Source organism: Pterocles gutturalis, unplaced genomic scaffold (genome assembly GCF_000699245.1).
Source record: "Pterocles gutturalis isolate BGI_N339 unplaced genomic scaffold, ASM69924v1 scaffold5246, whole genome shotgun sequence".
Taxonomy (NCBI): domain Eukaryota; kingdom Metazoa; phylum Chordata; class Aves; order Pterocliformes; family Pteroclidae; genus Pterocles; species Pterocles gutturalis.
This window is the reverse complement of record NW_010097588.1, coordinates 1-15,293: the sequence shown is the minus strand read 5'-3', so window position 1 is coordinate 15,293 and position 15,293 is coordinate 1. Positions and strand designations below refer to the sequence as shown.

General features: G+C 52.3%; 1 protein-coding gene across 1 annotated transcript; it reads right to left on the bottom strand.

Annotated features, from left to right (window-relative positions):
• Positions 1–3,705: 3,705 nt before the first annotated feature.
• CPN1 (carboxypeptidase N, polypeptide 1) lies at positions 3,706–12,421 on the bottom strand (the record flags this gene model as incomplete). The annotated part of the gene is made up of 8 exons (XM_010078368.1): positions 3,706–3,980; positions 5,859–5,977; positions 7,841–7,940; positions 8,246–8,385; positions 9,091–9,202; positions 10,737–10,919; positions 11,405–11,560; positions 12,225–12,421. Coding segments are annotated over 8 exons (1,139 nt in total), but the record flags the coding sequence as incomplete, so codon positions are not given.
• Positions 12,422–15,293: the final 2,872 nt, after the last annotated feature.

Here is a 15,293-nt window from a genome sequence, read left to right as displayed (position 1 = left end):
GGAGTCTCTCACTGCCTCGTGGGCTTCAGCCTTGGCAGCAGCTGACGAGTGGGTCTACACTGACCATCTGGTGCAGTCTCAGTTGTGCTGCTAGGAGCTGGCTTTGGCTGCTTAGACACACCGTAAGATCATGCCAGAGCACCAAGATGGAAAAAAACAAATTTAAAAAAGGCCCACGTGGCAGGGAGGGCCAGTTGGTGCATCACACAGGGGTCGGGCACACCGAGTATCCTTGGTCCTGCACACCGAGTATCCTTGGCCCTGCATTGGTTTTCCTGGCAGGCCAAAAAAAGCCTCCATGCCCCAAGGGATACCATCCCTGAGGAACACGCTGTAAAACCCCACATCTCCCAATCCCACGAGCCGTTTTTTGCCATTTAGCACTTGTTTGTGCATTCAGCTACACTTCTCCATAGCAACCACCCAGCTCTCAGCCTGGCTTGCCACTGTCCAGGAACGGAGTGTATGGAGCATGTTGCACGCACCACTGTCAGTCGTGTTAGTACATGCACAGGCTGGGTGCTGGCTCCCTGTCTGCTCACCTGAGGCGGGGATGCCGTTGGCAGAGGTCCTGAAGCTGCACAGGGAGCTGGGTGCTCTCCTCCCCACAGGTACAGTTGTTGTATGTGGTTTGCTGAAACTGAAGAATCTATGCCAGTCCCTGCCGCAGGACTTTAGATGTCCTCTGAGCCCAAAAGTTCTTGCCTGTCAAGACAGGTTTTGAGCTGTTTTCATCATCCCAATCCTCCCTGCAGCCTTTCAGGTCACTCCCATGAGGAACTCACCTCTGCTGATATCCCCAGCAAAGCTGCCTCACTCTTCTTTGAGTTCAGCTGTATTTTCCCCTTTTCTGCCTCTTTCATGCCAGCCACAGAAACCAGCATGCATCCCATGCATAGAGTCCCATCTGCCCTCCCGCTTATCCCAAGATCTGCACAGTCTTGCTTGTGAGTTACGGTTCATTCTTCTGGGCCTGGCTTCACTTTGTTTATGTGTTTCCCCAGTGTCTGCATATAGTTCCGGTCCCCTCATCTCAGGAAGTAGTAAATGAGCACAGAAGAAGGTTTGGAGGCAGGCAGTAAGGATGTTCAGAGCTATGGGAACAGACTTTATACAGGGAACAGCCGTGTAGGCTGGGACTCTTCAGCTTGGAAGGACATAGGGTGCGGGAACAGCTCTACAAAATGAGTAGCCCAGAGAGGATGGGAAGGATCGACTGTTCTGTTTCTTCTGCCACAAACCTGTCAACTCCTTTTTGCTTTGACAAGAGCCTTGAAAGAACATGAAACCACAGCCCTGCAGATGTATGTCCAAAGGTTTAGTGCTGCTTTTAGACCATGCTTCTTGCAACACTGGGGACTAAGTTCATGGCAAGCCTTTGAGAGGCGTGCTTAAGAGAGTGCTGCTTCGGAAACATTTTGTAACCACGTTTTCACGTGGAGAGCTCGGCAATAGCCAAGTGGAGCTTTACCAAACTGTTCAACACAAAAGTATTCAGAGCTGTGAGAATGAGCTGGACAAATCGCAGCCCAGAGAGAGAGTCCTCCAGAAGGTTGCGTCTCATAGGAATCCTCTTGCAGCAGAAAAAGCTTGCCACCAACACTTTGCTGCTGTTCTGACAACCCCACGGCAGACTGCAAGGGCGAGTGATGTGGCCTCCTGGACTGCTTGTCCTGCTTCAGAGAAGTAATCCCCCTCCTCTGACTCTGACCAGGAAAGTAAGGGAAATCGAGATGGCCTTATATTTTCTAGGACCACAAGAGGGCAACATGAGAACAGCCTGCAGCCATCAGGCTCAGCAAGGTGACTTGTGACACTGCTGGGATGCCTGTGGCATGGGCAGCTCTGTGTGGGCTGAGCATCGATTGCCCTGTCCAGGGTCCACCCAGCTGAATTACCCAACTGAAGGCTGCTCCCTGGGAGCCCTTTCCTTGCTCTCAGCTTCATACACATCCTCAGAGGTGAGCAGTTAGCTCAGACAGCTGAGCTAATGCCATGGTTGAGGGCAGCACTATCTTCCCACACGTGGGTCAGACATGTGGTGACAGCAGACCCTTCTGCGTGCTGCATGGGGCCAGGCTGTGGGACACAAGCTGTCCTCCTTCATCCTGCCTGCATGTCCACCACATCTTTTGGGTCAATGTGCACTAATATGGGGCTTCAAACAGAAGGGTCCAGCATCTGGAGTGATGCTCCTGGGCTTAGCTAGGGGAAGAGGTGTAAACCACACAGGAGTTTGAACATGTCAGCCTCACCATCCTTTTTTACTTCCTTCTGCCACCAAAAAATAAAAAAAAATTAGAGAATCTGAATTCAGCTTTGGTTGTTAATGTGGAATTGGCCAGTGTTTCCAGCCCACGGTGGCCTCTGCAGACTGAAATAACTCACAGCCATGGTTCAGTGCACTACCTTCCTGGCACTTTTTTGCAATAGCCTGAACAGCTGCCCTGTGAGGGACAGTTTGCTCTGCCTGTCCAAGAACAGGCATGGCAGAGAAACAGCTTCTGTTAGCAGGCAGAGCTACAAGAGTGTCTGTGTGCTGCTATGGCTGAAAATGCCACTAGCATCTTGCAGTGGAGACAGAGGAGGAGGTGACAGCGAGGGATGAAGTGCAGAATATCACCTATCCAGTAGGGTGGTAGAGGTTGCTCACAAGAGATGGAGAGATGTTTGCAAAAGAGGAGGAGCAAGGGGATGTCTGAGGGACACTTTTTGGACAGGCTTGACACATGGAGAGAGCCAGCGCAATGGAGAGCTGTATGGGGGAGATGGGGATAACCAGACAAGGAAAAATAAATTTCTGGGGCACATGGGTAGGACTGTTTATCCCTCTGGGGTTATTTATTTTCTATTAAGAATGCTAGAAAAGTTTTACCTGCTTAAGACATTTTTACCATGGAAATAACCAGCTTTGTTTCCACTCCTGCTTCCACTCCAAACCTGCCCAGACAGCATAAGCAAAGGCCCAGCCTGTAGTACCCCACCTCACAGAAGACATTTGTCTTCTGTAACCCAATTACAGCTCACATGGTTTGTACTGTACCTGCACAGAACACTGTTGCCATCAAACATCCATCCTTCCCTGTTGCACACTGACAGGACCAAGGTTCAGGGTATTTGTCTCAGAGAAACATCAGATCACCTGCCTTGCACTCTACTCATCAGTGGTTGTCAGACCTCACCTAGTTGCTCCTGTGCTCAGACTAATGGTTTGTGTTGGCTAAAGCAGACCCTTCAGCAAGCCTTCTGCTTTGGATCTGAAGACATAAGGAGACAGGATAATCCTTTTGCCAGCATGTATTGCTTTAGCCTGTCCAAATAATTTAAACCAGCTACCAGAAAGTCCCATCTGCACATGAAGATAAATGTGACACTAGCCAGGAGATGACCTTGGACCACCACCTCCCAGTCCTGCATTCCTACTTGTGATGTTGCAACTGACAGCTGTGCTACGCGTGGGACAAACTGTGTTCAGAGCTGGTCACAGCTTCTGAGTGCAGCAAAGACCAGGGTCTGGATTCATTCTCCTTGGTATGCACCAGCATCTGGGCATCTCCTGTGGGCTGCAGCAAATGAGTCCAGGAGTAAAGGGAGCAGAGCTCTCCAAGATGGAGTGAGTGCAGAAGAGCTCAGGAGCTTCAGACACACTGCCCGGGGAATTGCAGCCCAAGCACATTTTGTTGTGAATGACTTCACGATTCGCTCAGGGATTAAATACTTCCTTGTTTAATAACCTAATAATTTGGGCTAGTTTCATGCTGGACTGTTGGAAAGTTCACTGGCTGGAGTCATCAGCCAGGTCTCGTATAAACGGCTTCCCCCAGCTCTCAGCCAAGAGAACTGTGTCCTCATCTTTGGGTCCCCCGGCGGGTGGCTCTTGGCACTACCTTCTTCTGAAGAGCTTTGTTGTTTGTGCGTGTGGCTGAGGTTTTACGCTCCAGGGGCTTCCTCACCACATCTTGTTTGAGCTGGAAATGCACCTGGAGAAAGAACAAAAACCAACCATGGAACACCGTGTGTGTGCTCTGCTGGCTCGGGGGTCTGCAGAACCTGCCTCTGCTGCTAGCCTTTGAAGCTGACTCTTGGGCCAAGACAAGCAATAAGGGGCGTCAGCCAGTGTTATGATACAAAGGGAACTCTGTGCTTGTATCAGCTGGAAACATTTGTTTTTTCCTATGGAAAATCTTGTACTAACAATCAGCTACATTTCTTATGCAGCGTTGCTACTGGAGCAATGCCCTAAGGATGGTTTGGAAGACGAGCTGTGAAAGGCAAAGGACTGAGCTATGCTCTTTCTTCATCTTTACTCAACAGAGGGGAGAGAAATAGCATTGGTTTGAATTTCTGTGAATATTTAATGCACAGAATGGTTTAGGACAGACGTTTTTCAATTGCATCTCATTATCTGAGTCCTGCTTAATCAGTCTTCAGCAACCAGTGCTTCCACTAGATCCAGGCAAAAAAATTCCAGGAAAAAAACCTCCATCCACTACAGCCATGGAAGCAAGTACAATAGGGAGAGGAGGACCAGAAACGTGCAGGGCACCTCATGAGATAAACAGGGAATGGGGAAGCCATATAGAAAGGTGAAACTGGAATGGAGCTGTGTGGGCTTCCTGGGGGAGGGATGGGGTGAACAGTGGGTAGGGGAGGTGCAGCAGAGGCAGAGGGAAATCGGGACAGGAGGGCTGCTGTGAGGGGAGATCTGCAAAAATCAGATCACCAGGAAATAAATCAGTCTTCTATAGTAACATGGTAAAAGGAAAATCTATTTTACAAAGGAAAGGCAAAGAGCCGGGTACTTAACCGAGCAAAACTAAGGCTAGGACTGGGCTTGACAGCTTTCTATAAATACCTCAGGGAATAAATACCAGGGAAGAAGAGGAGCTATTTAAAGCACAACACTGGCATAAGAACAAATAGGGATAAACTGACCATAAATAAATTTAGGACGAAAATTAGAAGGCTTCTAATCCTGAGAAAAGGGCAGCTCTGGAAGAACTTCAGAGGGTGGGTAGGGTGGGATGAAGAGACGGAGGGTGGGAGAACCACCGCAGTGTATTTACAGCAGAGCCTGACCGGTACATACAGTGAAGCCTATGACATGCCAGGATGCCACAGGCCGGGGGTTCTTGCCAGTCCTCAGAGGAGACTGCATCTGTGGTCCCACCACGTTCACAACGCAACAGCAGGGGCAGGAATCACCACCCACTCTTTTTATAACCAATTTCTAGTTGTCCAGCCTGCTCTTGGAAGGGCACAGCAGGGGCCACACTGCTGTCGAGAGTACCCGGTTTCACTTCATCTCCCAAAGGTGCTTGGCTGTTCTTTGTCGGCACCCAGTCCCCATCTGTCTTGGGTGCTCTCGGCAGAAAGAAAGGCAGACCTCAGCTTCTTGCTGTGAGTTTCATGATGTGTTTGGTCCCAGGCAGTGGGCACATGATAGCAGAGCACTGAAACCTGCAGAGCCAGGGGGGTAACAGAGCCTCAGGGAACAGATGCTGCCTCCGTATCATCACATCCTGCAGAGTGGGGAGGATGGCAGGAGGGCTGAAGAGCAGCAGCCCCAGCCAGGCAGGGGCTCTCCCCATGGCCAAGGCACAGAGGGACAGAGGAGCTGGCATGGCAGCTGCAAGCCCTCAGTAAGGAATCGACAGGTACATGGCATTGCTTTCACCCTGTCCCTCTCTGTGAGCTGCGGGGAGCCCTGTGCCTGCCAAAGCAGACAGCCTGTAGCCACTGGCAATGCTCTATGTCCCATCTCCTTTCTCCACTGCTCACTAGACATCCCCTGCTGCATTTATTTCTCCCTGGGGTGAAGACATTTTGAGACATTGTGACTATGCAGCCTGACTCACCAAGGAAGGTGCAGCTGGGCCCACTGTTGTTGTCACCGTCTGGGGCTGGTACCCGTCTGCAGAGGCTGTGACAGGGTAAGGACCAGGCAGCAGCAGCCGGAAATAATCTCCCATATCACCTGGAACACAAGATGGGATGATAAAGCACTCAGCATCCACAGGGAGCTGAGCAAAAGATATTCCAGTAGGTCTTGCTGAGCATACTTCCTCAAGGACATGTAGCCTTCAAAACCTAGGCAATTTTTTGCCTTCCTTCCAAATCTGCTGGCCACTGCAAGGCTGGATTCACACTGGGAAGACTATAAGTGATGTCTCATTAGTGCCACAGAGTAGAGGTCAGTCTGCAAGTCAACACCAAACGAAAGGGGACAGTACAGCAGCACTGGCTGTTCCTGTTCTCTGAACAGGGAGGCTGCAAATCTGAGTGCTCTCCAGTCAGATGGGGTGTTCACAGCTCCAGTCTGACTCCTACTGCATAACGCAATCTTTAATTCCTGACACATACAATTTTGCCACATTTGGGTTACCAGCAGGGTTTTAATTGCTCATCAGCACTGCAGTTCCCCTGCCTGATTCTCCCGCATAAGGAAGCTCCAGGAGCCCTTTGATGGACCGTGTACTGGTGTGGTGCGGGACTGGGGGCTGCCAGGAGTGAGGCAGCAGCACGTTATGGATTACTTAGACAATTCGAGTATATTCCCATCTACGGAACTGGATGGGTATTGCAAATTTTATCAATCATTTACAGGCAGCCTGTGTCATTTTGTCATAGGTGGGGCTAATTGGTACAAGTGAAACACTCAAGTCAGGGGCTTTCAAAGGAAAACAGAGAGAGTGGCCAGCAGGTGAAAGGGAATAATTTTCTCCCTCTGTTCAGTCCCAGGGAGGCTGCACTTGCATACCATGTCCAGTTTTGGTTCTCCCGGGTCAAGACAGACGTGGGAGAACCAGAGTTCCTGACCCCCAGGGAGAGCTCAGGCCTCACAAGAGCAGCTACTTGAAGGGCAGCTGCAAAGAGGATGGAGCCAAATTCCTCTGAGCAGTGCCAGGCGATACAAGGAGGGGCAGCAGCCACAGATGGCAGCTTGGGAGCTTCGGGGTGGATCAGAGAGCACAGCTTCACCTCAAAGGTGGTGCAGCCCTGGCAAAGGACAGTGGAGTGGCTGTGAGACCTGCATCCTTGGGGGTCAGTGAAAATTGGTTGGAGGGAGCAATGGCCCATCAGAGCCAATGCTGGGGACAATCCTGCTCCAAGCAGGACAGGAGTGCCCAGAGGGCCCTTGTAGCCAGTGCCTCTGCGATTCTGTGCTCTCTTGCACGCTCCCCTTTCCTATGCAGGTTAGCATATAAGTGCCAAATATTATAGTGTTACTGAGTCACAGACCTATAGCCAGGACTTTTGTTGATTTCATAGTCTGACTTCTGGAGAGCTGGAATTTTGGCTATTTTCTGCAGCCACTCTGTAATGTCTGGTCCGGTTTGAGAAGGGTGTTTATGAAAAGGAGGTTAAAATCGGCCAGCAGAGGAGAAACCACTACGATTTGGATAAACTAAAGTAGCACTTCATTCTCAGTGTAAATTTGGCTTGAACCATTTGGTCTTTCATCTTGTTCTACCATCGTGTCCTGTGCCATCAGCTATTTCAGCTCTGTGTACATACTTAGATAGAGTAGATTGTTCCCTCAGTCCTCTCTTTGATTATATACAAATGTATTTTCTTCTGTCTCTCAGATAAAATAGGAGCTGACTTTCTGAAGTCGTTTACAGTAAGGTTTGCCTTCTAGTTCTCACCTCTTTCTTTCCTAAGCTTTCCTAAGTTCTCCCTGGTCCAGCATGCACAGGCCCAGCTAGTGTTTTTTGGAAGCAAACCATGCTGGCCACACATATTATAGCCTCAACTGCTAACCCCCTCCCACATATCCAGACAGCCTCTGAGAGGCTGTATCCAAAAGCGACAGCATGCAAGGGGACTGACAACCCACCAGAGGTGATGTCATGGCTGATTCCCTGCACAGAAATCACCGCTCCTGCAATGCCGTTGTTGTTCTCGTCCGACACCATCCCTTTGATGCCCTGGTGAACCTGCAGGGAGGAAGACAGACTGGTGGGTCCAGGACCTTCCTTTGCTCAAGAGGGTGTTGCAGGGCACTGGAGGAGGGCAGAGCTCTGGCATCTTGCCCCATATCCTTGGCTCTCCTGGTTCTCCCCAGCAGAGCCAGTCTAGGACACAACAGCCTCCCCAAAGCCCACCAACTAGAGCACCCAGTGAGCTCCATGACCACCTCCCTTCCACCCCAGTGGTCCCAGGTCCTACTGGTACCCTGCTATCAAGGCTGGGGCCCATGGGGGCCTGCAGGTGGGTGTAGGTCTCTGGACTGCCCTCTTACCTCTTCAATGAAAGCAACAAGGGCCTCCCGGTTGGCCATCCACTGCCGCTCCAGGTCCTCCTGTGGGGGGAACTTATTGCAGCTCAGCTCCAGGGTGATTTCAAAGCAGTTGGTGTAGAGGTAATTGAAGTCCTGCATGCCTGGAGAAGAAGATACCGTGGCCAGGGGAATGAAAGGCCCCCTTCCCCCCTGTTCCTGTCTCAGGTGTTCTGGTCCCTGTCTATCTTCTACCAGAACTGTCTTTCCCTCCTTTTTTACTCTGCGGGTGCAGCTTCCTCCCTCCATGACAGTGCAACTAGAGCCCACTCCCCCTGTGGCTGCTGGACTCCCACCATCAGCCAGATCATTCACACTCTGCCTTCAGAAGCTCAGGGAGGTTGGGTACTGCAGGGGCTATATATCTCTTCCCAGTTCCTCTTCATTCTTTTTTCTAGCCTAATTTGCTCATTTTCAGTTACCTCATTATGCCTTTGTAAATCCGATTTTTCAGGAACCAGCAGCTAAGAGAAATGTCTTCCCTATGGTCACAGTTTTGGGTCTTCACGGAGTTATGCCACAGCATTTTCAAATACACTAACAGATTAATGCTACCTTTGTGCAGCAGCACACAGCAGGTCCCTGCAGACCTTGGCTATCTCTGCAGCTCTTTCACAAGCCACTTCCAGTTTTCCCAAGCCATTCTGCAGTCTGAGATGCAGACACCAAAATGGTGTCTAGTAATGGGCACAGTGCTATCGCCACAGCCCTTCCCCAACCCATCTTGTCCTTAAGTTTCTCATCTATCCCTTCACCTCTCTTCAGCTCAACACCATGCTGTGGGTGGTGATCACCCGCCCAGCCCTTACCTTTGCTGAGCGAGTACCAGGATGCCCCATTTGTGATGCCATCTGCAAAGTAGTCCCCGCAGTTCCAGCCACGGTGCATCCACCCATGAGCATACGAGTAGGTCTTGGCCAGCTAGAGAGAGAGCAGCCGGAGGTCACTGCTCCAGCACTGCACGGCTGGGGACCTTGCCCAGGTCTGGGAAAAACATGCCCCCTCCTGCACAGGCTTCACTGGGGAGCACGAGAGGGAAGTCAGATAGGAGACGGACCCTGCATTTTACTGCCATGAAATATAACATGAGAAAGCCAGGACCTCTATGAAATGTAGGCAGATCAAAGCAGAGGAGGAAGAGCAGAAATCTGTCAAGCTGGAGGCTTGCTGATGGCACAGGCAGCTTCTGCCCTGCTCCTGCTGAGACGAGGGGAAGTGGAGGGCAGTGAGCCCACGCAGGGGCACCCAGCCCCATTGATGCTGGTCCGCACACTGCAAAAGGCACTAATGGAGGAGCAGATATGTGAGGAAAACTAACCAGTGTCAGTCCTGATGCAAATATCATATATATCAGGGGAATTTATATTAGGAAAGAGTTTGGGCAACTTCTGGTTCTGGCAACTGCTTGTTTATTGCCCTTATTAAGATTACTGCTTATTTTTAGACACAAAGGCAGGGCTAAAATTGGGCAACTGCATTCAAAGCCTATCCTCTGTGTACGATATAGTTTAAGAGAAACCAGTGTTTGCATTTTCTAACGCAAACTCTATACCCTTGTCTTATGGTTCAGATGCTGGTGTCATCTCATTCTGTCAGCAGGGAAACAGTTACTTTACTACATTTCTGACTTCTGAGGCTATGTGAGTATCATTAGCCTAAGCCCCAGACTGCAGCCTCTCTACATCTGGGTCTGAGTGCAGCCCTGATCCCAGCAATGTCCTGGCAAGCCCCTGCACAGCCTCTTGCTTCCAGAGAAGGCTGAACTCAGCTCAGACTTATTTTTCTCATTAACTGTTCTAACGCAGACTTGCTTTTTCTTGTGCTGTGTATTCCCTAATGGAAGCAGTGACTGAAGGCACTGTTTCCTGGGACATTTTAACAATGGAGAAAAACCACAGGCTTCAGCTAGCGCTAGCAGGATCAGCAGCACATACAGATACATTCCCTGATGTCTGCCTATGCTTCTGGTGCTCTGTCCATTGTATTCCTTACTCTTTGTCATCCGCAAGCCCCCACTGGGCACCCGCCTCCTTATCCTGCTCTCAGCAGACCCCCAGCCAGACCCTGCCATCTCTCTAGGGAAAAAAAACATACGTGCTATGATGGCAAAGCAAAGCTGGGGGCAGGCTCCAGCCCTGGAAAAGCAGGATGGTACTGAAGATACTGGTGGCACTGGAGTTTTGGGGAACCCAAGCACAGTATGGGCGAGGAAGGGGCTCCTGAGGGTGAAGATTGGCCTGTCCGTGTGGTGGGACCAGCTCATGGTGGGACTGCCCTGACCCAGCTCATGAGGTGGTGGCTGGCAGAAATGCCGTAGTCTGCTAACAGTTATTTCCAACACTTTTCTTGGCTTGGATCCTGCATCAGGCAGTGACCCAGAGACTCCCAGACATCTCTCACCCCTTGCACCCTGCCAGGGCTGGGGAACTCCCTCACCCGCCGGGGCCATGCTCACCTTCTGAAATAACTTGTCATCAGGGGTAGGTGTGTTGACTGTGCGCCGGTGGTTCCTGAACCTCTGGTCCTGAGACTTGTCATAGGGGTAATTTGCCACCACCGCTCCACCGTGCAGATTGGCAGAGAGCACAAAGTTGTAGCTGCCGATCCACTGAATCACAGCCAATGTCTCCGGCTCCACCTGTGATGAGAAGAGGGCCGGGGACAGGGAGAAGAGCTCAGACACCTCTGGGGCAGCTGCTGCTCCATGACAGGCTGCGGTGTGATCGGTCACAACAGACCCTGCCCCGCAATGTGCTGGCTTCAGCCCCTGCAGCTTCCTCTGTTCTCCACCGCCCGCAGTGGTGTGCAGAGCTGGCTGCTCTGCTGCATATCCTGCTACAGCTCCCCCAATACAGACACAAAACCTGAGGCACAGGCATTAGCCAGCATGCGCCACATCCTCTCCCCTGTGCATTGCAACCTCCTCCCCAAGCTGGCCATGACGCCAGCCTTTCCTGACAGAGGTGCAAGCTGTGACACAGGGCAGGATCACATCACTTTTCTGCATGCAGGAGGCGCAGGGAAGGAGACGAGCACCACGCAAGCCAAAGGACAGTACATTTGCCCAAGTGCTGGGCCACTCTAAGAGGATGCTGTAGCCCTCGCAGCATCCCAGACCGGTACCTGGCTTTTCCAGTTATCGGGCAGTGGGATGTGGTGATTTGGCCCGCTGATTTCCCCGCTGTAGTACATGAACGTGTTGAGGTCAGGGAAGTTGCGGTTCAAGTCCACTCCGTTGGCGTTGTTCCTCCCTGTTAAGTACCCATTGCTGTCTGGGCCCTGTGAGGCAAAGGTGCATCAAGGGGGTGAGTACAGGGCGGGTGCTGGCAGGCTGGGTGTCAGAGCAGCAGGGACCAGCCATCCCAATGGCACTTTGGTGTCTTTGAGTCGCAACACTGGAGAATGAAGAGTATTGGTACTGACAGGGAAAGTCAATAACAGTATCTCCATTTTCCAGGGTGACAGAGCAAGGCATGAGACAAATAAATAATTTGCCTCAACAGAAAGAGCCATGAATGAAGTATTTCCCCAAGTTCTAGCACTATCAAGAAACGGCTGAGGTCTTGGGGTGGGACTAGAGGGCTTCCCCCCAGCCCCGTCTCACGTCCCCATCTGCTCATGACAGTGGTTTCCAGCTGCCACTTCCCCAGCCTGAGGCAGGGGGTTTGCAGTGACCCTCCTGTGACAAATAACTTCTGGGGAGGGCAAGGCAGGTGTAGGAAGCCTTCTCCATCACCTGCCAGGGACAGCTGGGACAGGACACACAGTGTGAGCCCTTGGCACAGGAGGTGAGGAGCAACAATGCCAGTTGATGGGGCTGGGTTTGGCACGGCATAGAAAAGAAGGATGTCCCCTCCCTGTAAGCACAGTGAAGGGGTTCCTGCAGGGATTTGAAGGGCTTTCTGCCCCTACCCGGCTGGAGGAGGTGATCGCTGCCTGGTACCTGCTTGGCAGCCACTTCGTACCCGTCGGGGTTCATGGAGGGCATGATGTGGATGCGTGTGTCGTGGATGAGGTGAGTGATCCGCTCGTTGCCCCGGCGGTATTCCTCACACATGAACTCGGAGAGCTGCAGCAGCAGTTCACGGCCCAGCACCTCGTTACCATGCATGTTCCCGACATACTTGAACTCCGGCTCCACTGGAGAGAGCAACAGAGAATGACACCATCAGCCAGGGCTGGAATGGGGCGAAAAGCCAACTCCTACTGCAGGGAACTTAGGAAAGCCCAAAGGACCCCCAACAGATGTTGTGAAATGGCCCTTTATCTTGGAAAATGCAAACCTCAGTGAGAGAGTGGCACAGTTCTCATACGGGCTCCCCTCTGTTTTGCCACAGCATCGCAGGGAGCAGCTCAGGCTCTCCACTGGGTTGCTGCTCACCTTTGGAGAGCACAAGAAGATGTATCTGCAGATGGTTTGGTCTCGGGCTGGGGAGAGGCAGCACAGAGGGACCAGGGAGCACTGGCAGGGTTTATGCTGCCCCAAGCCTTGGGGTACAAGGGCCTCCCAGCTCTGCGGTGGGTGGTAGTGGAGAGGACAGACCATTTCTCCCACCTCTGCCTTCACAGTTTGCTCTCAGTGCCTCCCACCAGCATGGCACATTCCTGTCTCTGCATGCTTTAAGGAGCTTCTCATTACTCTGCAGGATAAAATCAATCTCTAGCTTGGGGTGAGCTGTGCTCTTTCACTGTAAGGGCACGGTGGCCTCTAGCTGCTGCCTGTCAGCCCCTGACTCCTGCGATGGTGGGAGGCATCAGCAGTTTCTCCTCTCCCTCCCCTTCACTTGCCTCCAGGGAAAAGGTTTAGGGGCTTCCTCACCCTCAAGGGACAGGGACAAGAGCCTGGAGAAACCCTCAGTGGCTGAGTTAAGTATGGATCAAACTGTCACTCAGGAGGTTTCATTATGAGCAAAAAGGTCTCTTGACACTGACTTTTCTAAAATGAGGTCTCAAAATACAGATTTAGAGACTGCAGGCAGACAATGCTTGGAGCAAGACCCACTGCTTTGCTGAAGGAGAGGCAGCACATGTGAGGGATGGGTTATGCTTTCCCAGAGGGGCTTTTAAAACAGTTACTTGTGGGAAAATAAAATGTCCCACTGCAGGCTGGAGTCAGCACAGGTAGGATGAGAGATACCAGGAGAGTTCAGTTAAAAAGAGAGGCTGACTTTCACATGAAAGGGTCAGAGAAAAACAGAGTGTCATTACAAATGTCGGCTTGCCAGAGCTTGAGACTCCCATTGCATAAGGAATTTTCCCGCCACCAGCAGCAGTCAGACCCACAGTGGCAGTGTGCAGCCCTGCTGCCACGCATGGTGTCTGTCAGGGTCTCTGGGGAAAAAGCACCGCAGCCCCATGCATCGCATATCTGCTGCTTCCAAAATCCCCCACGCCTTTGCTGTGCAGGGAGGAGACACAGCTTGTGGACATGCTGAAGACAGATTCTAAAAAAAAAAATCAAATTTTGGCAAAAGATCTTGCTTTTCCATATCTTTCGGTTGCTGTGCCTCAGCATAGGACACCACAGGTGGGCAATGTGTTTTGACCTGGTTAGATTTCAGGAGACATGAGAACTGATTTAATTAGGTAATCCAGTTACTAAAACTATAAAAATGTCCTGGGGATATGTGCAACCTTTATTTAAAAAAATAAGGTCTCAGCAGGGATTCTCCTTCTGTGCTTTGTTCGAGTCTGCGGCAGGACTTGTCAGCCTGTTTCAATACGCAGACCCCTAAACATTATCCACGTGGCCACATGAGCCCTAGTTACTGCACGTAAGCCACTGACTCTAGGTTTGCTTTTCTGACACGTTCTGTGGCCTTCAAGGGATTCCAGAGATTCCCAAAGTCCTGATGCTACAGGCTGAAAGTGCCAGCCTCAGGGTGGCCCATGCTACAAGCAGGGCCACAGGTCCACGGGGCCTGCCTGGGGCAGGGGAAAATCTCGGTCACCTCCTGCGGCCCTTCCAGCGGCTCTCCTGCAGTTCTCCAGGTATAAAATCCACTGGCACACTGCCAGTGCCCTTTGCTCACTCGTTGCTCCCGATGTGCTGTGGAGGTGCCCGAGGTGTCCTCAGCGCCATGCAGGTTTCTCTGTACCATGTCTGTCATGGAGGAGGTCAGGGTGGCAAGTCTCCCATCCTGCCTCCTGGCCCCTTGAAAGCCATGCTCTGGGGCGCAGGAGGGGAGCACTGGGTACAGTGGGCTTTCAGGGGGCTGCTCTGCTTGGGGGGGGAGGAGGGGTGTGGGTATGGGTCCCGCTCACCCCTGCAGCGCTGCTGGCAGTTTTCCACGGGACCAGGCTGCCTGGACTTGTCAGCCCCTGCCTTTAACCACAGCAGCGAGCGAGCCAGGGTTTGAAAAGGAAAAAGATCCTGCAAAAAGTAGGCAGAGCCCTGTCTGCATCTGCGGCCCAGAGGCACAAGACGGGGAACGAAGGGAGTCCTGTGTGCATGCTCCCAGCTCGGAGAGCCATCTGGTCCCCTCAGCCCCCCAGGGGCACCTGGCTGCCAGCAAGGTCTGGCTTACAGCGCTTCCACGCTGCACAGGCAGCAGCTCAAGGGGCCACTGCTGCCAAGGCTCCACAGGGCCACGTGGCAGCAGGTACAGATCCCCGAGACCTGCCTGTCTTGAGGGCTGCACAGCCCATGGGGCCAGGGAGCTGCGGGAACCCAGCTCCCGCTCTGCTGGGGTGCCTCGCTCGCTGTCCCCCTTGCTCTGGGGTCTGGAGGGGGACGGGCTAAACTCCTGGGGTCTGGGGGGGGCCGGGCTAACCTCTCCCCCCCTGCCACTATCCAGCAGCAAAGGGTGGAGGGTGGGTGCTGCCTGTCCCTGCCCGCACAATGCTGTGTTTTGGGAGGGAGAGGGTGGCAGGGCAAGTGGGGTGCTGGGATGGTTCTCACGTCAGCCTGCGCTGCAAAACCACAGCTCCATCCAAAGTACATGCCTGGGCCACGCTGCAGCCCACGCGACCCTGGTGCACGCACGCGGGTTTTGTGTGCGTGTCCCTGGGC